General features: G+C 46.7%; 1 protein-coding gene across 1 annotated transcript in view; it reads right to left on the bottom strand.

The window, feature by feature from the left end:
• The window catches only part of mlh3 (mutL homolog 3 (E. coli)), a 51,180-nt gene that overhangs the window by 9,394 nt on the left and 22,330 nt on the right, over window positions 1–19,456 (bottom strand). The window contains 8 exon segments of the mRNA XM_052021261.1: window positions 2,989–3,040; window positions 3,042–3,068; window positions 3,374–3,397; window positions 3,915–4,074; window positions 5,117–5,225; window positions 14,168–14,239; window positions 18,865–18,937; window positions 19,078–19,182. Of these exon segments, the coding sequence (XP_051877221.1) occupies window positions 2,989–3,040; window positions 3,042–3,068; window positions 3,374–3,397; window positions 3,915–4,074; window positions 5,117–5,225; window positions 14,168–14,239; window positions 18,865–18,937; window positions 19,078–19,182 (622 nt within the window).

The following is a 19,456-nucleotide window of genomic DNA, read 5'->3' as shown; positions in this document are numbered from 1 at the left end:
TCTGGGCAGTTTAGAGGGAGCAGAGGGATCTGGGGGTTCACATCCACAGATCAGTGAAAGTCGCCTCACAGGTAGATAGGGTAGTTAAGAAAGCTATGGGATGTTAGCTTTCATAAGTCGTGGGATCGAGTTTAAGAGCCGCAAAGTGATGATGCAACTTTACAAAACTCTGGTTAGGCCACACTTAGAGTACTGTCCAGTTTCTGGTCGCCTCATTATATGAAGGATGTGGAAGCGTGGAAAGGGTGCAGAGGAGATTTACCAGGATGCTGCCTGGATTAGGGAGTTATGGATTATGGATTATGAGGAGAGACTAAGGAGCTAGGGCTTTACTCATTGGAGAGGAGGAGGATGAAGGGAGACATGAGAGAAGTATACAAGATATTAAAAGGAATAAATAGAGTGGACAGCCAGCGCCTCTTTCCCAGGGCACCAATGCTCAAAACAAGAGGATGTGGCTTTAAGGTAATGGGGTGGGTAAATTCAAGGGAGATTTTTCACCCAGAGAGTGGTTGGTGCATGGAATGCGCTGCCTGGGGTGGTGGTGGAGGCTGATACATTGGACAAGTTCAAGAGATGTTAGATAAGCATATGGAGGAATTTAAGATCGAGGGATACATGGAAGGGGTTAGATAGTCTTAGGTGGGGTTTGAAGGGCAGCACAACATGGTTGGCCGAAGGGCCTGTAATGTGCTGTATTGTTCTATGCTGCAATGCTTTGATAGCCTTCCTCGCTGTCCACTACACCCTCAATCTTGGTGTCATCCAATGTAATATAACCACGTTTTCTGATGATACAAAGCTGTGTAGCAGAATGAGTTGTGAGGTGGAATGGGGACACTTCAACAATACATAGACAGGATAAGTGGAGGCAAGGGACATGTCAATGAGATGCAAGACGGAAAAATGTGTTCAGAGGGACCTGGGTATCCTTGTACACAAAATACTGGAAGTTAGCATGTAGATACAGGGAGGGCATACTTGCAACTGAGGGTGTGCAATGAACGTTCACCAGAGAGAATAAGCATACTGAGCCTGTTGAATATACTCCGAAACCAAATCTTCATACCTCCTTGGGTGGAGAATTCCAAAGATTCACCACCACATGGATGTAGAAATTTCTTCTTAGCTCTGTCCCAATGGGTTGACCCCTTATCCTGAGGCTGCGACCCTGGTTCCCGACACCCAAGCCAAGCTCATATCCAAAAGCTGCTTGGTAATAGGAGGCAGAGGTGTGATGGTTGAGGGTTGTTTCTGCGAATGGAAGCCTATGAGCAATGGTTTGTTACTGGAAATGGTGATGAGACCCTTGCTATTAAATATATTAACGATTCTGGTATACGTGCAGGATGCACAGTTATTAAGTTTACAGATGATATAAAAATTGGTGATGTCAGCAGAGAGGAGGGTAACCTTCGACTATAGATCTACATGATGAGCTGGTAAAATGGACAGAGAAATGGCAGATAGCATTTAATCCTGGAAAATATGACGTGATGTATTTTGGGAGGACCAATACGGCAAGGACCAACACAATGAATGGTCAGACTAGTACTAAGGAAGAGGGAAACTTGGCATTTATGCCCTGGGATCCCTGAAGGCTGCAGCACAGGTCAATAAGGTAGTTAAGAAAGCATGCAGAGTACTAGTCTTCATTACCCAGCTTATAGAATACAAGGAACAAGGAAGGGCATGACTGTCTAAAACAATAGTTCGGTCACACTGGAGCACTGTGTGCAGTTCTGCTTGCCACACTTTGGTTCCATTTCACCCTGGCTAGGTCCCCTCCAATCCCACTGAAGCTAACACACTTTCAATGTAGAAATTCTTCTTTAGATTGGTTCTTGCCCTTCCCCATTACCAATTTAAACCTCATGATACCATGATGCTCAATGGGTATCGAAAACAAGAGAATAAGGTTTTTAAGATGACAGGAAGGAATCTTAAAGGGGATCTGAGGGGTGGGTTTCTTTTCACAGAGGTTGATATCTGGAACTCACTGCCGGAGGTGATAGAATCAGATACAATCACTGGTGATGTCAGCAGCCATTTAAACACGCAATAGGCAAGGCACAGAAGGATATGTCCTAATGACAGTAAATGGGATTGGTGTAGATGGACAAAATGGTCAGCATAGTTGTAGTGGGCTGAAGGGCTTGTACAACTCTATGACTTCTCCCAAATGGGGAATCCAGCGACACAGCAAGTAGAGCTGCAGCCTCACAACTAAAGTGACCCAAGTTCAATCTGACTGAGTGAGAGGTTAATCAACCACAGTAATTGCCTCCAGTGTGAAGGTGAGGAGTGGAATCTGGGGGTAGTTGATGGGAACGTGGAGAGAATAAAGTGCAATTAACATAGTATTAGTGTAAACTGCAGACACAAGAGGCTGTAGATGCTGGTATCTGGAGCAACAAAAAAGCTGAAGGAACTCAGCAGGTCAGGCAGTATCTGTGGAGGGAAATAGACATTTGATGTTTCAGGTAGAGACTGAAAGACAGAGGGGAAATAGCAGTGTAAGAGGTTAGGAGAAGGGGTGAAGCAAGAGCTGGCAAGTGATAGATGGATCCAGGTGAGAAGGGCAACAGGCAGATGGAGGAGGGAAGGTGGAAATGGTTGGTGCAGACGTGTGCTGAAGGGCTGTTTCTGTGCACTATGACTAACGCCACGTTCTGACACTTGGTCTGCACTGGATGGGGTTGACAAAGGGATGGGAAAGGCTTATGTGAATGATAAACAGCTGCTTGCATCAAGTGAGCTTACTGGAGTATCCCTGAACCTCTCATTTCTGCCACGAGTGGCAATGGTGCTATGTAAAAATGTGTTAACACTATTGATCAAATGACACTAACAATTTAAAGAGTTTTTGTACTTTTTTTAAAAATATTGTTTAAAAATTATGAATATAGTTTATTCTTGAAATAAAAATTCTCAGTTCCTGCTACCCTATTTCCCAGCGAGGAACAATGCCCGATTGTTGTTACTCACCATGGCAGGCCTGTGAAGAGAGCACCTTCAGCACAGTACGAGACAACACACCCTTGGAATCCTCCTGTTGACTGAAGCACCTGAGCACAGGAGCAGCAGAGATGGATTTACTGAGACACACAGCTGGGCCCACACTGGGGGAGACTAAACACAACTCACGTACCACGGGAACATTTACAACATACTGACAATGGTGAAGTAAATCACTGCCAATCACTCGTACACCTTTTACCATCACTGATGTGTATTCCCCGATAGCCTACACTCCCTCTGAATTCACACACCCATTCCTGGAGACTGCATGTGCCCTTGCTGGAGCCCAGAATCCACACATTCCTTGCCTACAACTCACCTTACCCTGTGAGCAAGAATTGAGGGCACTCACCTCAATCTGTTCTCGGAGAAACTCCTGGAAAAGTAAAAAGAAAGGAAACTGATTCAGAAAGAAGGGGTATAATGCAAGAACATCAAGAGCACTCCATACTCCCGGGATAATAAAATCCACCCAGTTCAACTCAATTCCGAATCCCAGTAATCCCAAACTCTGGGATACACTGGGCTGACCCCCGCACCCCACGGAGTGGGGCGCTGACCCCCTCCTCCCTCCCCCAATGGACTGGCACAGACACCCCTCCCCTCCAACGGTTGGTGATGACCATGCGAGGACTGGGCGCCGGGGTGCTGCCTGCCAGGTGCAGTCTGTGCAAACACTCAACGACACAGATCTGGATAACAGGTGACATTTAAAGCCACGTTTCTAGAAATTCAAGCCTTCATAACCCTACAGCTTCCTGCACAATGCTGACAGAAAATGGAGTGTGAACTGCATGAACACACACAGTGTCCTTTCCCCTGCCCCACACTATAACAACGTCAATGCTTCCATAAGCCGTGCAAAAGAACAGTGGAGAGCCTTTAATCCTTGCCTGCAGTATGGTTTGAGTGACAGGCTGTCGTCCTCTTCGAACCTCAGTTGCTTCTCTCTCTACGAAACAGGCTGGCACCTTCCTGATCAGTACCTTAGAGCTCTCAACATCTCTGAACTCCACCTGTACACCAGCAGCCTCCAACTGCTTCCAATACAACCTGTTGGGAACAGACAGAAACGTCTGATCAGTGCTGCCCAGTGCCCCATGAACAACCCACACGCCGAGCCCAGCAACTTCCCAGGCACAAACAGAACTTCACCACCACCAGTACACGTCTCACCAGCAGCAATATTGCCCTTGCCATCTCTAACCATGACATACTGGAGGATTAACTTCTCCTTCTAGAGATTCCTATTGACATTTTTAAGCCATCTCAGTTTCCATCCATTCCCACTGGCATCAGCAGGGTGAGCTCATCCACACAGAGGGTTTGAATCAAGCCCTCCCAATGATGGATCCCAGTGACCCACAGAAAGACCAAGCTCCAAGTAGCAAGGACACAATGGACAGGACTGGGAAAAGGTGGACAGGACTGAAACAGATGAAGCAGAGAAGTTGCTTGGAGACGGGACTAAGGGGTGTTGCCCCGTCTGGCCTGAAGCCCAAGGCACTAAGCATTAGGGTGATGACAAGCGGAGATGGGGGCACTGACACATCCTCTCCCCCCCCCCCCCCCCATGGACTGGGTGCTGATCCCTCACGGGGACTGGGCGCCAGGGTGCTTTACCCTCCCCCTGCCAGGAACTGGGCACCAGGGCACTGACCCCCCCCCCCCACCCCTGTGGAGTTGGGCGCTGACCCGCCTCTTCCCACCCCCCCCCTCCATTGGACTGGGCGCAGACACCCCCCCTCCAATGGATGATGACGACCCTGTGAGGACTGGGCGCCGACTCCCTCAGAGACTTGGGCGCCAGGGTGCTGACACCCCCTGGGGACTGGGTGCTGATCCCCCCCTCCCCGGGGACTGGGTGCCGGGGTGCTGCCTGCCAGGTGCACAGTCCGTGCAAACACTCAACGACACAGGTCTGGATAATAGATAACACAAGGATCCCACTGTTGCCTCCCTCCTGTGGTGCACCACCTAGCCTGCTGCTGCTGCCTGACCACCCAGCCCATACTGCGCACAGAACTATGGCCCTTTCTGATCCACTTTGCTCCTCAACAGCGAGAAACCTGACTTCTGTCAGCCTGTGACTAACCGCAGAAGGCCGGCCTCATCCTGAGTGCAGCTGATCTCCATGGGTGGGCACACTGTTGAGGTGCACAGCTTCCTGTGGCATGCAGCTTCTGCCACGGTCTCGTAACTATCTGCAGAAAGAAGGAATGGTCAGACACTAGCTGCAGGCTGCCAGCCCATATCTCTGCTCACAGCCTGCAGCAGCAATCAGGAAATACAACACGCAATCCCATCGCAGCTCATGGGGAATTTAAATCACGAAATTAAAAATTGGAGTTGGAAAATCAGCATTGATAAAGGCAGTTATGAAATTATTCTTTACATCATAAAAATATGATTCCCTAGCATCCTTGGGGACAGAGTTCTGCAATGTAACACTTTCTCCAGTTAGGGAGAGCATCAACGATGGACTTGCCAACATCTTACTAAACAAATACCTCGCAGTTCCCAGCAGTAACCACAGGTATGATTCATGAGTCAAGGCAACACTGCCACCTGGGGTCCATCAAAAGACAGTGTCTCTGTGGCTCAGGGAACTTCACTGTGAATGAAGTGAGGAACAGTGAGCTCACTGGCCGTTTCACTGATCATACAGGTTGCAGGGGGACAGAAACAACTTCCCAATTGTTGGATTAACATTAGGGGACACTTGCAGCAGCTGAATAGTCCATATTGCACCTTACTCAAGAGATGTCATATCATTAGTACTTCCTCTGACAGTGTGGCATTCTTCAGTACACTGCTTCTGACAGTGCAACACTCCCTTAGCACTGGGTCTCTGACAGCATACTGCCCCCACAGTGCTGACCCTCCCACGGCACCCACCCCCCCTCGTTGCTGTGGTGAGTGGGACAAGAACGGGAGCAGGAAGTATCATTTGCTGTGGCAAGTACCGTGAGAACTACAGCGAGAGCAGGAAGCAGTTTAAAAAGGTTGGCCCATTGTTCTAGTTGCTGTGGTGAGTAGATAGGCCTGTTGATTAGCTAATTGGATAATTAGGCAGCAGCTGCCAATAAAAAGTTAGGGTCAAGTGGAGTGACCATTGTGGGGTGGGGAGCTGAGTGTTGGTGTGGACAGGGGCTGTCGGCATGGACAGTGTTGGGGTGGGGAGCTGAGGCTTTGGCACAAGAAGCTTTGGCGTGAAGAGGCGGAGTAGGTGAGCGGAGGCTTCTTTTGTTATTTGTAATTTTCTTTGTACAGAACTGTGGGAATGGCAGTCAGGGCATAAGTCTGCTCCTCCTGTAGGATGTGGGAAGTCAGGGAGACCTCCAGTGTCCCCGAGGACTACACCTGCAGGGTGCGTCCAGCTGCAGCTCCTTACGGACTGCGTTAGGGAGCTGGAGCTGGATGAAACCCAGGTCATTCGGGAAGCTGAGGAGATGATAGACAGGAGTTACCAGGAGGCAGTTACACCTAGGGTGCGGGATGTAGGTAGCTGGGTGACCGTTAGGGGAGGGAAAAGGAATAGGCAGTCGGTACAGGATACACTGGTGGGTGTTTCCCTTGAGAGCATCATTTTGGATACTGCTGGGGGGATACAGCTGGGTCTCTGGTGTGGAGTTTGCCTCTGTGGCTCAGAAAGGGGGGGGGGGTGGGGGTGGGGGGGGGGGGTAGAAGAAGTGCAATAGTGATAGGGGATTCGTTGGTTAGGGAACAGACAGATTCTGTGGACAAAAACGAGACTCCAGGATGGGATGTTGCCTCCCAGGTGCCAGAGTCAGGGACGTCTCGGATCGAGTTGCACAGTATTTTTAAGGGGGTGGCGAGCAGCCAGAAGTCGTGGTACACTTTGGCACCAATGACATAGGTAAGATAAGGGATGAGGTCCTGAAGAGCGAATATTGGGAGTTAGGAAGGAAGTTTAAAAAGCAGGACCTCAAGGGTAGTAATTTCTGGATTGCTGCCTGTGCCACGCGCCAAGGAGGGAAAGAAAAGGAGGATAAGGCAGATCAATGAGTGGCTGAAGTTGGTGCAGGGGTCAGGGGTTCAGATTTGTGGATCATTGGGATCTCTCCTGGGGCAGGTACGACCTGTACAGAAGGGACAGGTTATACCTGAACTGGAGAGGGACCAATATCCTTGCGGTAGGTTTGCTAGAGTTGTTGGGGAGGGTTTAAACTAGGTTGGCAGTGGGATGGGAACCAGAGTGTTGTTAGATTAGATAATGGATCAAGTTGGTGTAGAAGTAGATGCAATGTGTACAGAAGTGGTGAGAAAGGATAGGCAGGGGATAGGGCATAAATGCAGTCAGTTAGATGGATTGAAATGTGTTTACTTTAGATGCATTTCATAGAACAGTACAGCACAATACAGGCCCTTCAGACCACAATCTTGTGCCAACCTTTAAACCTCACCTAAGACTATCTAACCCCTTCCTCCCACATATTTTAAATTTTTCCAAATGCCTATCTAGTAATCTCTTGAATTTGACCAATGTACCTGCCTCCACCACCACCCCAGGCAGCGCATTCCATGCCCCAACCACTCTCTGGGTTAAAAAACCTTCCTCTGATATCTCCCTTGAACTTTTAAAGCCATGCCCTCTTGTTTTGAGCATTGGTGCCCTGGGAAAGAGTCACTGGCTGTCCACTATATCTATTCCTCTTAACAGTTTGTACACCTCTATCATGTCTCCTCTCATCCTCCTCTCCAAGAGTAAAGCCCGAGCTCCCTAGTCTCTCCTCATAATACATACTCTCTAAACCAGCCAGCATCCTGGTAAATCTCTTCTGCACCCTTTCTAATGCTTCCACATCCTTCCTATAATGAGGTAACCAGAACTGGACACAGTACTCCAAGTGTGGTCTAACCAGAATTTATAGAGCTGCATCATTACCTTTCGGCTCTTAAACACAATCCCTCGACTTATGAAAGCTAACACCCCATCAGCTTTCTTAACTACCCTATCCACCTGCGAGGCAACTTTCAGGGATCTGTGGATATGGACCCCCAGATCCCTCTGCTCCTCCACACTACCAAGAATCCTGCCATTAACTTTGTACTCTGCCTTGGACTTTGTCCTTCCAAAGTGTACCACTGTGTGTTTCGATGTACATGTGACTAATAAAGATATCTTAAATATTAAAATATTAAGAATAAGGGTGATGAACTTAGAGCGTTGATCAGTACATGGAATTACGATGTTGTGGCCATTACAGAGACTTGGCTGTCGCAAGGGCAGGAGTGGCTGCTTGACGTCCCAGGGTTTAGATGTTTCAACAGAGATCAGGAGGGAGATAGAAGGGGGGAGGGGAGGGGAGGGGAGGGGGGGGCGGCATTGCTAATCAGGGATAATATCACAGCTGTAGGAAGGGAGGACTTCATAGGAGGATCGTCTATTGAGTCAATGTGGAAGTCAGAAACAGGAAGGGAGCGATCACTCTATTGGAAGTATTCTACAGACCCCCAAATAGCTACCAGGACAATGTGGAGCAGATCGGGAGGCAGATTTTTGAAAGGTGCAAAAATAACAGGGTTGTTGTCATGGGTGACTTCAACTTTCCTAATATTGATTGGCACCTCCTTAGTCCAAAAGGTTTAGGTGGGGCAGAATTTGTTAGGTGCGTACAGGAAGGACTCCTGACACAGTATGTGGACAGGCTGACGAGAGGAGAGGCCATGCTGGATCTGGTACTAGGCAATGAACCTCTCAGCGGGCAAGCCTTTCAGGGATCGTGACGACAACTCCCTGCCCCTTAACATAGCCGTGGACAGGGATAGGAGCAGATGATACGGGAAAGTATTTAATTGGGGGAGAGCAAATTACGATGGTATTAGGCAGGAATTTGGGAGCGTAAATTGGGAACAGATGTTCTCAGGGAAATGCACTACAGAAGCGTGGAAATTGCTTAGGGACCACTTGCATGGGGTTCTAGATAGGCTTGTCTCTCTGAAACAAGGAAAGAATGGTAGGGTGAAGGAACCATGGTTAGTAAGAGAGGTGGAAGGTTTAGTTAAGAGGAAGAAGGAAACATATTTAAGGTTTAGGAAGCAAAAATCAGATAGTGCTCTTGAGACTTACAAGGTAGCCAGGAAGGAGCTTAAGAAGGGACTTAGGAGAGCTAGAAGGGAGCAGGAGGGCTAGAGAAGGCCTTGGCGTGAGGTTAAGGAAAACCCTCAGGTGTTCTACACATATATGAGGAACAAGAGGATGACTAGGGTGAGGGCAGGACAGCTCAGGGTTATGGTGGGGGGGGGGGGGGAATGTGTCTGGAGGTGAAGGAGGTAGGGGAGGTTCTGAATACTTTGCTTCAGTGTTCACCAGGGAGAGGACTTAGATAAAGGGGAGGTTAGCGTAGAACAGGCAAATGTGTTGGAGCACGTCGAGGTTAAGAAAGAACGCAGTGGAGCTACTAAAAGCATTAGGATAGATAAGTCCTTGGGGTCAGATAGGATACATCCTAGGGTACTATGAGAAGCGAGGGAAAAGATTGCTGGAGCATTAACAATGATCTTTGAGTCCTCCCCGGCCACAGGAGTGGTACCGGAGGATGGTAAACGTTGTTCCATTGTTCAAGAAAGGTAAAAGGAATAATCCTGGGAATTATAGACCAATGAGTCTTGTGTCAGTGGTGGGCAAGCTATTGGAGATGATTCTTAGGGATGAGATTTATGAGCATTTGGAGACACAGTCTATAAGGGATAGTCAACGTGGCTTTGTGAAGGTAAGTCACGCCACACAAGCCTAATTGAGTTTTTCGAGGAAGTGACAAGACAGATTGATGAAGGTAGAATGTGGTACATATGGATTTTAGCAAAGCAGTTGACAAGGTTCCCCATGGTAGGATCATCCAGGTGAAGAGGTATGGGATCCATGGAAAATTGGCTATGTGGATTTAGAATTGGCTTGCCCACAGAAGGCAGAGGGGGGTTGTAGAAGGGGAGTATTCGACCTGGAGGTCAGAGAACTGAACACACATTGGTGAAGGAAGAGCAGTAGATGTAGTGTATATGGATTTCAGCAAGGCATTTGATAAAGTACCCCATGCAAGGCTTATTGAGAAAGCAAGGAGGCATGGGATCCAAGTGGACATTGCAATGTGGATCCAGAATGGTTGTTGAAGGGTCGTGTTCTGCATGGAGGTCAGTGACCAGTGGTGTGCCTCAGGGATCTGTTCTGGGACCCTTATTCTTTGTGGATTTTTATAAATGACCTGGATGAGGACGTGGAGGGATGGGTTAGTAAGTTTGCGGATGACACAAAGGTTGGAGGTGTTGTGGGAAGTGTGGAGGGCTGTCAGAGGTTACAGCGGGACATAGATAGGATGCAAAACTGGGCTGAGAAGTGGCAGATGGAGTTCAACCCAGATAAGTGTGAAGTGGTTCATTTTGGTAGGTCAAATATGATGGCAGAATATAGTCTTAATGGTAGGACTCTTGGCAGTGTGGAGGATCAGAGGGATCTTGGGGTCCAAGTCCATAGGACGCTCAAAGCAGCTACACAGGTTGACTCTGTGGTTAAGAAGGCATATGGTGTATTGTCCTTCATCAATCCTGGAATTGAATTTAGGAGCTGAGAGGTAATGTTGCAGCTATATAGGACCCTGGTGAGACCCCACTTGGAGTACTGTGCTCAGTTCTGGTCACCTCCCTACAGGAAGGATGTAGAAGCCATAGAAAGGGTGTAGAAGAGATCTACAAGGATGTTGCCTGGATTGGGGAGCATGCCTTATGAAAACAGGTTGAGTGAACTCGGCCTTTTCTCCTTGGAGCAACGGAGGATGTGAGGTGACCTGAAAGAAGTGTATAAGATGCATTGATGCATATAAGAGGCATTGATCATGTAGATAGTCAGAGGCTTTTCCCCAGGGCTGCAATGGTTGCCACAAGAGGACATAGGTTTAAGGTGCTGGGGAGTAGGTACAGAGATGTCAGGGGTAGGTTTTTTTTTTACTCAGAGTGGTGAGCACGTGGAACGGGCTGCCGGCAACGGTGGTGGAGGCGGACACAATAGGGTCTTTTAAGACACTTTTGGATAGGTACATGGAGCTTCAAAAAAAAAGAGGGCTATGGGTAAGCCTAGTAATTTCTAAGGTAGGGACATGTTCGGCACAACTTTGTGGGCCAAAGGGCCTGTATTGTGCTGTAGGTTTTCTGTTTCTATTCCAGATGTGGTCTAACCAATGTCGTAGCTCTAAAAGACATTGGTTGGACCACATTTGGAATATTGTGTTCAGTCTGATCACCACATTATAGGAAGGATGAGGAAGCTTTGGAGAGGGTGCAGAGGAGATTTTCAAGAATGCTGCCTGGATTGGAGAGCTTGCCTTATGAGGAGAGGCTGAGCAAGTTAGGGCTTTTCTCTATGGAGAGATGGAGGATGAAAGGAGACGATAGAGGTATATAAGATTATGAGAGGCATAGACAGAGTGGACAGCCAGCATCTTTTCCCCAGGGCAGTAATGGCCAATACTAAAGGTCACCCATTTAAGTTGCAAGGAGGTAAGTTCAGTGGGGGGATGTTAGAGGTAGGGTTTTTTTTTAAATACAGAGTGGTGGGTGCCTGGAATGCACTGCCGGGGGAGGTGGGGGTGGTAGGGACTGATACGGTAGGGACATTTAAAAGACTTTTAAATAGGCACATGGATGAAAGAAAAATAGAGCGTTATGGGAGGTGATGTAGAGAGGGGGATAGATTGAATGTGGATGAGGTTTATATAGGTTGGCACAACATCGTGGGCTAAAGGACCTGAACTGTGCTGTACTGTTCTATGCCCCACAGTGTGATACTCCCTCAGTACTGCCCCTCCCTCAGTACCGCCCCCCCCCCCCACAGTGACACTCCTTCAATCCTGCCCCCACCTACAGTGCGGCACCATGTCAGTACTGTCCTCCAACTAACAGTTCACTATCCTGGGATTATCAACCAAGATGTTTTGCTCAGTCCAGTAAAGTGAGACATGAATAAACAACCTCTGGCACAGTACCATACACTGAGACCAGCTCACAATGTATCTGGTGACATATAGAGGAGATGTCAGGGGTAAGTTTTTTACTCAGAGAGTGGTGAGTGCGTGGAATGGGCTGCCGGAAATGGTGGTGGAGGCTGATACGTTAGGGTCTTTCAAGAGACTGTTAGATAGGTACATGGAGCTGAGTAAAATAGAAGGCTATGGGTAAGCCTAGTAATTTCTAGGGTAGGGACATGTTCAGCACAGCTTTGTGGGCCAAAGGGCCTGAATTGTGCTGTAATTGTCTGTGTTCTATGTCAGTGTCATCTACACTATAAACACAATGAAGTTACAACCAGGGCAGCAAGGTAAAGCATTAATAATTACATTTCAACTGTTATTTTATTCAGATTAATGCAGCACAGAAAACAGGTCCTTCTGTCCAAGTAGTCCATGCTGACCACGATGCCTACCTACCCTAATCCCATTTGCCTGCGTTTGGCCCATATCCCTCTAAACCTTTCCTATCCATGACCCTGTCCAAATGTCTTTTTAAACATTGTATTTGTACCCACCTCTACCACTTCATAGAATGTTCATCCCACGTACCCACCACCCTTAATGAAAAACTTGCCCCACAGGTCCCCTTTAAATCTTTCCCCTCTCACCTTAAATCTATGGTGTCTAGTTTAGACTCCCCTAAACTGGGAAAAAGACATTTATCTAGCCCCATCATAGTTTTGTAAACCTACAGGGACATGCCTCTGAGGGCTGTACCCTCAGATCCTAGACTCTCCTACTAATGTAAATATCTAGGCTGTTCAGTATGCAGTTGGTTTCAATGAGATCCTTCCCCCATCCTTCTGAACTCCATCGAGTACAGGGCCAGAGACATCAAACACTCCCCATGTGTTAAGCCTTCATTCCTAGGATCATTCTTATGAACCTCTTCTGGGACCCTCCAGGGCCAGCACATCTTTCCTTAGATATGGGCCCAGAATCACTCACAATATTCCAAATGCGGTCTGACAAATGCCTTATAAAGCTCCCAGCATTACATCTTGCTTTTATGTTCAGTCCTCTCAAATGAATGCTAACGTTGCATTTGCCTTCCTTACTACCAACTCAAGCTGCAAGTTAACCTTAAGGGAGTCCTGCACTAGGACTCCCAAGTCCCTTTGCACCTCTGATTTCTGAATTCTCTCCCCATTTAAAAAAAGTCTACACCATAATTCTTCCTACCAAAGTGCATAACCCCACACTTCCCTACGCTGTATTCCATCTTCCACTTCTTTGCCCACTGTCCCAACCTGTCCAAGTCCTTCTGCAGACTCCCTGCCTGTGACACTACCCATCCCCTCCACCTATCTTGGTATTGTCTGCAAACTTGGCCAGTATGCCATCAGTTCCTTCACCCAGACCATTAATGTATAAAGTGAAAAACTGTGGTCCCAACACTGACCCTGCCTCCACAATCTCTTCAGCCACCTCTTTCAGAAATGTGATCTGCCATTCCCTTGGTCCCGTCCCCAGTTGATCTATATGCTGTTGTAAGCTTAGACAAACCTTCTTCAATTTACCACCAATTTTGGAGTCATCTACAAACTATTAATCATGCCACCTATATTCTCATCCAAATCATTAATATAGATAAGAAATAATAAAAGACCCAGCACGATCCTGTGGTACACCACTGGTCATTGGCTCCCAATCTGAAAAGCAACCCTGACTACTACCCTCTGTCTCCTTCCATCAAGTCAATTTTGTATCCAATTGGCTATCGCACCCTGGATCCCATGTGATCTAACCTTCTGAACCTGCCTACCTTGTGGACCTTGTCACAGGCTTTGCTAAAGTTCCATATAGATAACATCTACCACCCTTCCCTCATCAATCCTCTTGGTCACCTCTTCAAAAAAAACGGTCCAATTTGTGAGACATGATCTCCCATGAACAAACCCATGCTGATATCTCTAATCAATCCTTGTCTTTTCAAATCCAAATAAATTTTCTCCCACAGAATCTGCTCCAGTAATTTTCCCACCAGTGATGTCAGGCCCACTGTCCTGTAGTTCCCTGACTTGTCCTTGCAGCCCTTCCTAAATAAAGGCAGAGTATTAGCCACCCTCCAGTCTGACTGTACCTCACCTGTGGTTTCTGTTTCCTGCAAACTGCATCCTCACCTGAAATCAGCTGTTCCAGACGCACTCGTTCATGGGCAGCATGTTGATCCACCAGTACCAGCAGATTATTTCCTGCACAATGAAACCTACAGTCACACAGATCAACAAGTGTACCGAACAGCCTGGGCCCCACTCACCCCCAATACCCCACGCCAGGGGCCCCCACTCGCCCCCAATGTTCCAGGGGCCTCTGCTTGCCCCCAATGTTGCCAGGGCCTCTGTTTGCTCCCACTCACCCCCAACACCACGGGCCCCGCTCGCCCCCAATGCCCCACGCCAGGGGCCCCCACTCACCCCCAACACAATGGGCCCCTCTCACACCCAACCTGTCACTGCAGCTGTATAAAACTTTAGCTAGGCCACATTTGCAGTACTGTGCGCCGATCTGGTCACCACATTAGAGGAGGGATGTGGAGGCTTTGGAGAAGGTGCAGAAGAGGTTCAGGATGTTGTCTGGATTAGAGGATATTAGCTATAAGGAGAGGTTAGATAAACTTTGGTTGTTTTTTCTGGAGTGTTGGGGGCTGAGGGGGGACCTGATAGAGATTTACAAAATTATGAGGGGCATATATAGGGTACATAGTCAGTGTCGGTTTCCCAGGGTGGAGATGTCAAATAATGGAGGGCATAGCTTTAAGGTGAAAGTTTAGAGGAGGTTTAAGGCAAGTTTTCTTTTTACACAGTGAGTGGTGGGCACCTGGAATGCACTGCTAGCGGAAGTTGTGGAAGCAGATACAATAGCAATGTTTATGAGGTGTATTTGGACAGGCACATGAACAGGCAGGGATTGGAGGGATAAACACCATGCAGTGACGTAGGATTAGTTAAAATTAGCATTATGATCGACACAGACATCATGGGCCAAAGGGCCTGTTCCTGCTCTATATGTTCTAAATTCTATGTCTATGTTCTACATCTTGCAATTTTAAAAAACACTGGTTAGACCACACCTGGAGTATTTACAGTTCTGGTCACCACACTATAGGTCATAGAACAGTACAGCATAGGAACAGGCTCTTCAACCCATCATGTCTGTGCCCAGCATGGCACCGAATTAAACGAAATCCCTTCTGCCTGCATATGATCCATATCCCTCCATTCCCTTCATAGTCATATGTCTATCTAAAAGCCTCTTAAATGCCACTATCATGTCTGCTTCCAGCACTACTCTTGGCAACCCGTTCCAGGCACCTATCATTCTGTGTAAAAAAAATCTTTTCCCACACATCTCACCTTAAATGCATTTCTACCCTGGGTAAAAGATACCATCTGTCTATCTATGCTTCTCATAATCTTATAAACTTCTATCAGGTCTCCCCTCAGGTTCTGAAGCTCCAGAGAAAACAACCCAAGCTTGTCCAACCTCTCCTTATAGCTCATACCTTCTACTCCAGGCAGCATCCTGGTGAACCTCTTCTATACCCCCTCCAAAACCTCCATATCCTTCCTGTAATGGGGAATCAGAACTGCACACAATACTCCAAGTGCAGCCTAACCAAAGTTTTATAGGAAGAATGTGTGCACTGGAGAGTACAGAAGAGATTCACCAGGATGTTGCCTGGAACGGAGGACTTTAGTTACAGGAAGAGATTGGATAGGTTTGTTGTCATAGATTCATAGTTGCTGATCAAATTACCTGAGCTAGTCCCAGTTGCCTGCATTTGGTCTACACCTTTAAACCTTTCCTATCCATGTACCTGTTCAAACGTCTTTTAAATATTGTAATTGTACCCGCCTCTACCATTCATCTGGCAGTTCATTCCATATCCCCACAACCTTCTCTCTGGGAAAATTTGCCCCTCAGATGCACTTTAAATCTTTCCCCTTTCACCATAAATCTGTGCCCTCTAGTTTTAGACTCCCCTTCCTGGGAATACGACTGTGACCATTCACCTTATCCATGCCCTCTTATTTTTATATAAAAATATACCTCTGTGAGGTCGTCCATCAGCCTCCTACCCTCCAGGGTAGGAAGGCCCAGTCCATCCAGTCTCTCCTTATAACTCAAGCCCTCCAGTCCCCATAACATCCTTGTGAATCTTTTCTGCATCCTTTCCAGCTTAGTAACATCCTTCCTTTAATATGGTGACCAGAACTGTGCACAATACCCCTCAGTGTGGTTTCACCAATGCCATGTACAGCCGTAACATGACATCCCAACTCTTGTACTCAATACCCTGACCACTGAAGACAAGTTTGCTAAACACCACCTTCACCACCCTGACTACCTGTGTCACTACTTTCAGGGAACTATGTACTTGTACCCCTAGGTCCTTCTGTTCTAGAAAACTCTCCAGGGCCCTGTCAGTGAAATGAAGTGACCTGGAGGTATCGAAGATTAATAGAGACATAGATAGGGTAGATGTTTAAAATCTTTTTCCTATAGTAGAGGCATCAAAAACAAAAAGGCACAGGTTTAAGGTGAAAGGAAGGAGTTTTAAAGAGGTTTTGGGGAGAAAGGTGTCTTTTTTAAAAACACAGAGTGATTGATATCTGGAACTCACTGCCAGAAGAGGTGGTGGAGTCAGATACAATCATAGTAATTAAGCAACATTTAGACAGACAGTTAAATAGGCAAGGCATAGAAGGATACGAACCTAATGTAGGCAAAGGGTATTAGTATAGAAGACACACAGGACAGCTTGGACATGGAGGGCTGAAGAATCCATTTCTGTGCTGGACAACTCTGACTCTACGACTATGGACCAGTGATACATTTCCAATTCTGGATGTTGTGCGACTTGGAGGGAAAATTGCAGGAGGTGGTGTTTGTGGTGTTCCCCTGTACTGCTGCCTTTGTCCCTATGGTGCAAGTTTGGAAGGTGTTGTAGGAATAGTTCAAGTGCAGTGCATTTTATAAATGATACACACTGCAGCCACTGTGCGTTGGTGGTGGAGTGAACATATGATTAGCACAGTTGATGGGATGCCAGTCAAGCCATTGTTTTGTCCTGAATGATGCTGTGCTTCTTGAGAGTTGCTGGCACTGCACTCATCCAAGCAGGTGGAGAGTATTCCTTCACACTCCTGACTTGTGCCTTGTAAGTGCTGGGAAGGTTTTGAGATGTCAGGAGGCAAGTCACTTACTGCCGGATACCCAGCCTCTGACCTGTTCTTGCATGCAAGACATTTATGTGGCTAGTCCAGTTGAATTTTCGGTCAGTGGTGGCCCCCAAGGTATTGATGATGAGTGACTCGGAGATGTTAAAGCCATTCAACATCAAGGTTTAAGTGTTTAGATACTCTCTCGTTGGAGATTGTTGTTGCCTCGCAGTTCTGTGGCATAACTATTACATCACTTAGCAGCCCAGGCCTGACAGCTGTCTAGGTCTTGCTGCACAGTACTCCAGATATGGTTTCACCAATGCTCTGGTGAAAGGAATATGGTGGAGGTGGTCTACATGGATTTAAGCATTTCACAAATTAACACAAAAGGCTGATTAACAAAACCGAAGCCCTTGAAACAGGGTTAGGATGGATAAAAGAATTAGGAGAGAAAATGGTGAGTAGTGGAAAATGGTGGCCTTCAGACTGCATCAAAAAAAAGGAGCTGCTGAAGGAACTCTGTGGGTCAGGCAGCATCTGGGGAGGGAGATGGACAGTCAACGTTTTGGTCAAGACCCTTCATCTGGACTGGATTTCCAGCAGCTGCGGTCTCTTGTGTCTCCCCTTCAGACTGGATGATGGTAGACTGTGGTTTTCCCAGGGATCAGTGGGGACTACTGCCTTCCCCCCCTCCCCACCCATTTATAAATAATCTGCCAATTGGAATAGAGAGCAACATTTCAAAATTTGCCAATGATACCAAATTTGGAGGTCTGGCAGACAACGACTTTGACACCTACTAACTACAACAAGACCAGCAGACTAGTGGCAGTTGGAATTTAAAACAGAAGTGTGACTTGATGCATTTGGAAGGAGGAATCAGGAAAGGCAACAACGATATAAACACACATTTCTAAAGAGTGTACAAGAATAGGACTTGGTGGGGGGGGGGGGGTGTTATGTGCATTGTTTATTGAAGGTGGCAAGGCAGATTGAGAGTAATTAGGAAGGCGCAAAGATCTTGGACTTCACAAGTAGAGGTACTGAGAACAAAAGTAGGAAATTATGCTGAACGTTTGTAAAGCTCTGGTTCGGTCACAACCAGAGCATTGTGTCTCGTTCTGGTCATATTTTAGGATAAGTGTGAAAGTCCTTGAGAAGGTACTGTGGAAATTTAATAGTATGGTTCCAAGATGGAGGTATTTTATCTATAGTTTTAGGCTCTAAAACCTAGAGTTGTTTTTTTTAGCAAAGGAGATATGATTTAGACAATGACTATCGCAGTTTTAGTTACAGTAGATAAAGAAAAGGTCCTCCCGTTAGCTGATGCAACAAGGACTAGAGGACACAGATTTAAAATTTTGGACAGGGAGAACATGAATAACTTTTTAAAAAGCACAGTGAGAGATAAAGACCTGGAACTCGCTATCTACAGATGTGGTGATGACAATCAACTGGATTGGCACAGGAGGGAAATGAACTTTCAGGTCTCAGGAGGGGAGCGGGAGTGACAGGATTGCTCTATAGAGCAATGGGCTGAATGGCCTCCTTCGGTGTTACAAGGACAGTGCATGCTTCTGATTAAATAAGAATAAAAATCAGATAGAAAACACATGGTAACCCCTCCCCATCACTTAGCAAGCCAGGCTTACCTATATTTTTCTCTTTATCGAGTCTCGTATTTATCAAGCATGCAATGAACTTGTTGTCCACCTGATTAAGGACCTGAAAGACACAATTATCGCAGAGCTGGCAGAAAAGTTCAGGTCTGGAGACTGAGGAGGTGTCTCCACAACTCAATGATTTATTAAATGCATGGCAATCACCCAAGTTCTCTACTGTGCATGTGGTTAGTGAGCTCTCACCTGCATTGAGCTGATCATGTCCTTCGTAAAACGGTAGGGATACAGTATGTTGTGAATCTTCACCGCCAAACCATCAGCTTGCTCATTGCTAACATCAATAGCGACCTAGAACACCAAAGAGGGAAACATGTGAAAAGATTCTACTATGCCAGCTTCACACTCCAGCACCATATTACCCCTTGAAAACTCAACACACACATGCTCTGATTTTCCATTATCAATCACTATTACTTCCACAAAGAATTTAATTAACTTTGTCATACATAATTTTGCTTAGAAATATGTTGAACAGTATTTTAATTGTTTTGTCAGTTTTTACAGATTAGAAAATGCGAAAGTAAATCAGAGACGGCCAGTATGCGTGTAGGGAAAGATCTGT

Source organism: Pristis pectinata, chromosome 1 (assembly GCF_009764475.1).
Source record: "Pristis pectinata isolate sPriPec2 chromosome 1, sPriPec2.1.pri, whole genome shotgun sequence".
Taxonomy (NCBI): Eukaryota; Metazoa; Chordata; class Chondrichthyes; order Rhinopristiformes; family Pristidae; genus Pristis; species Pristis pectinata.
Note: the sequence above shows the minus strand (reverse complement) of the source record. Positions and strands in the feature narration are given on the sequence as shown.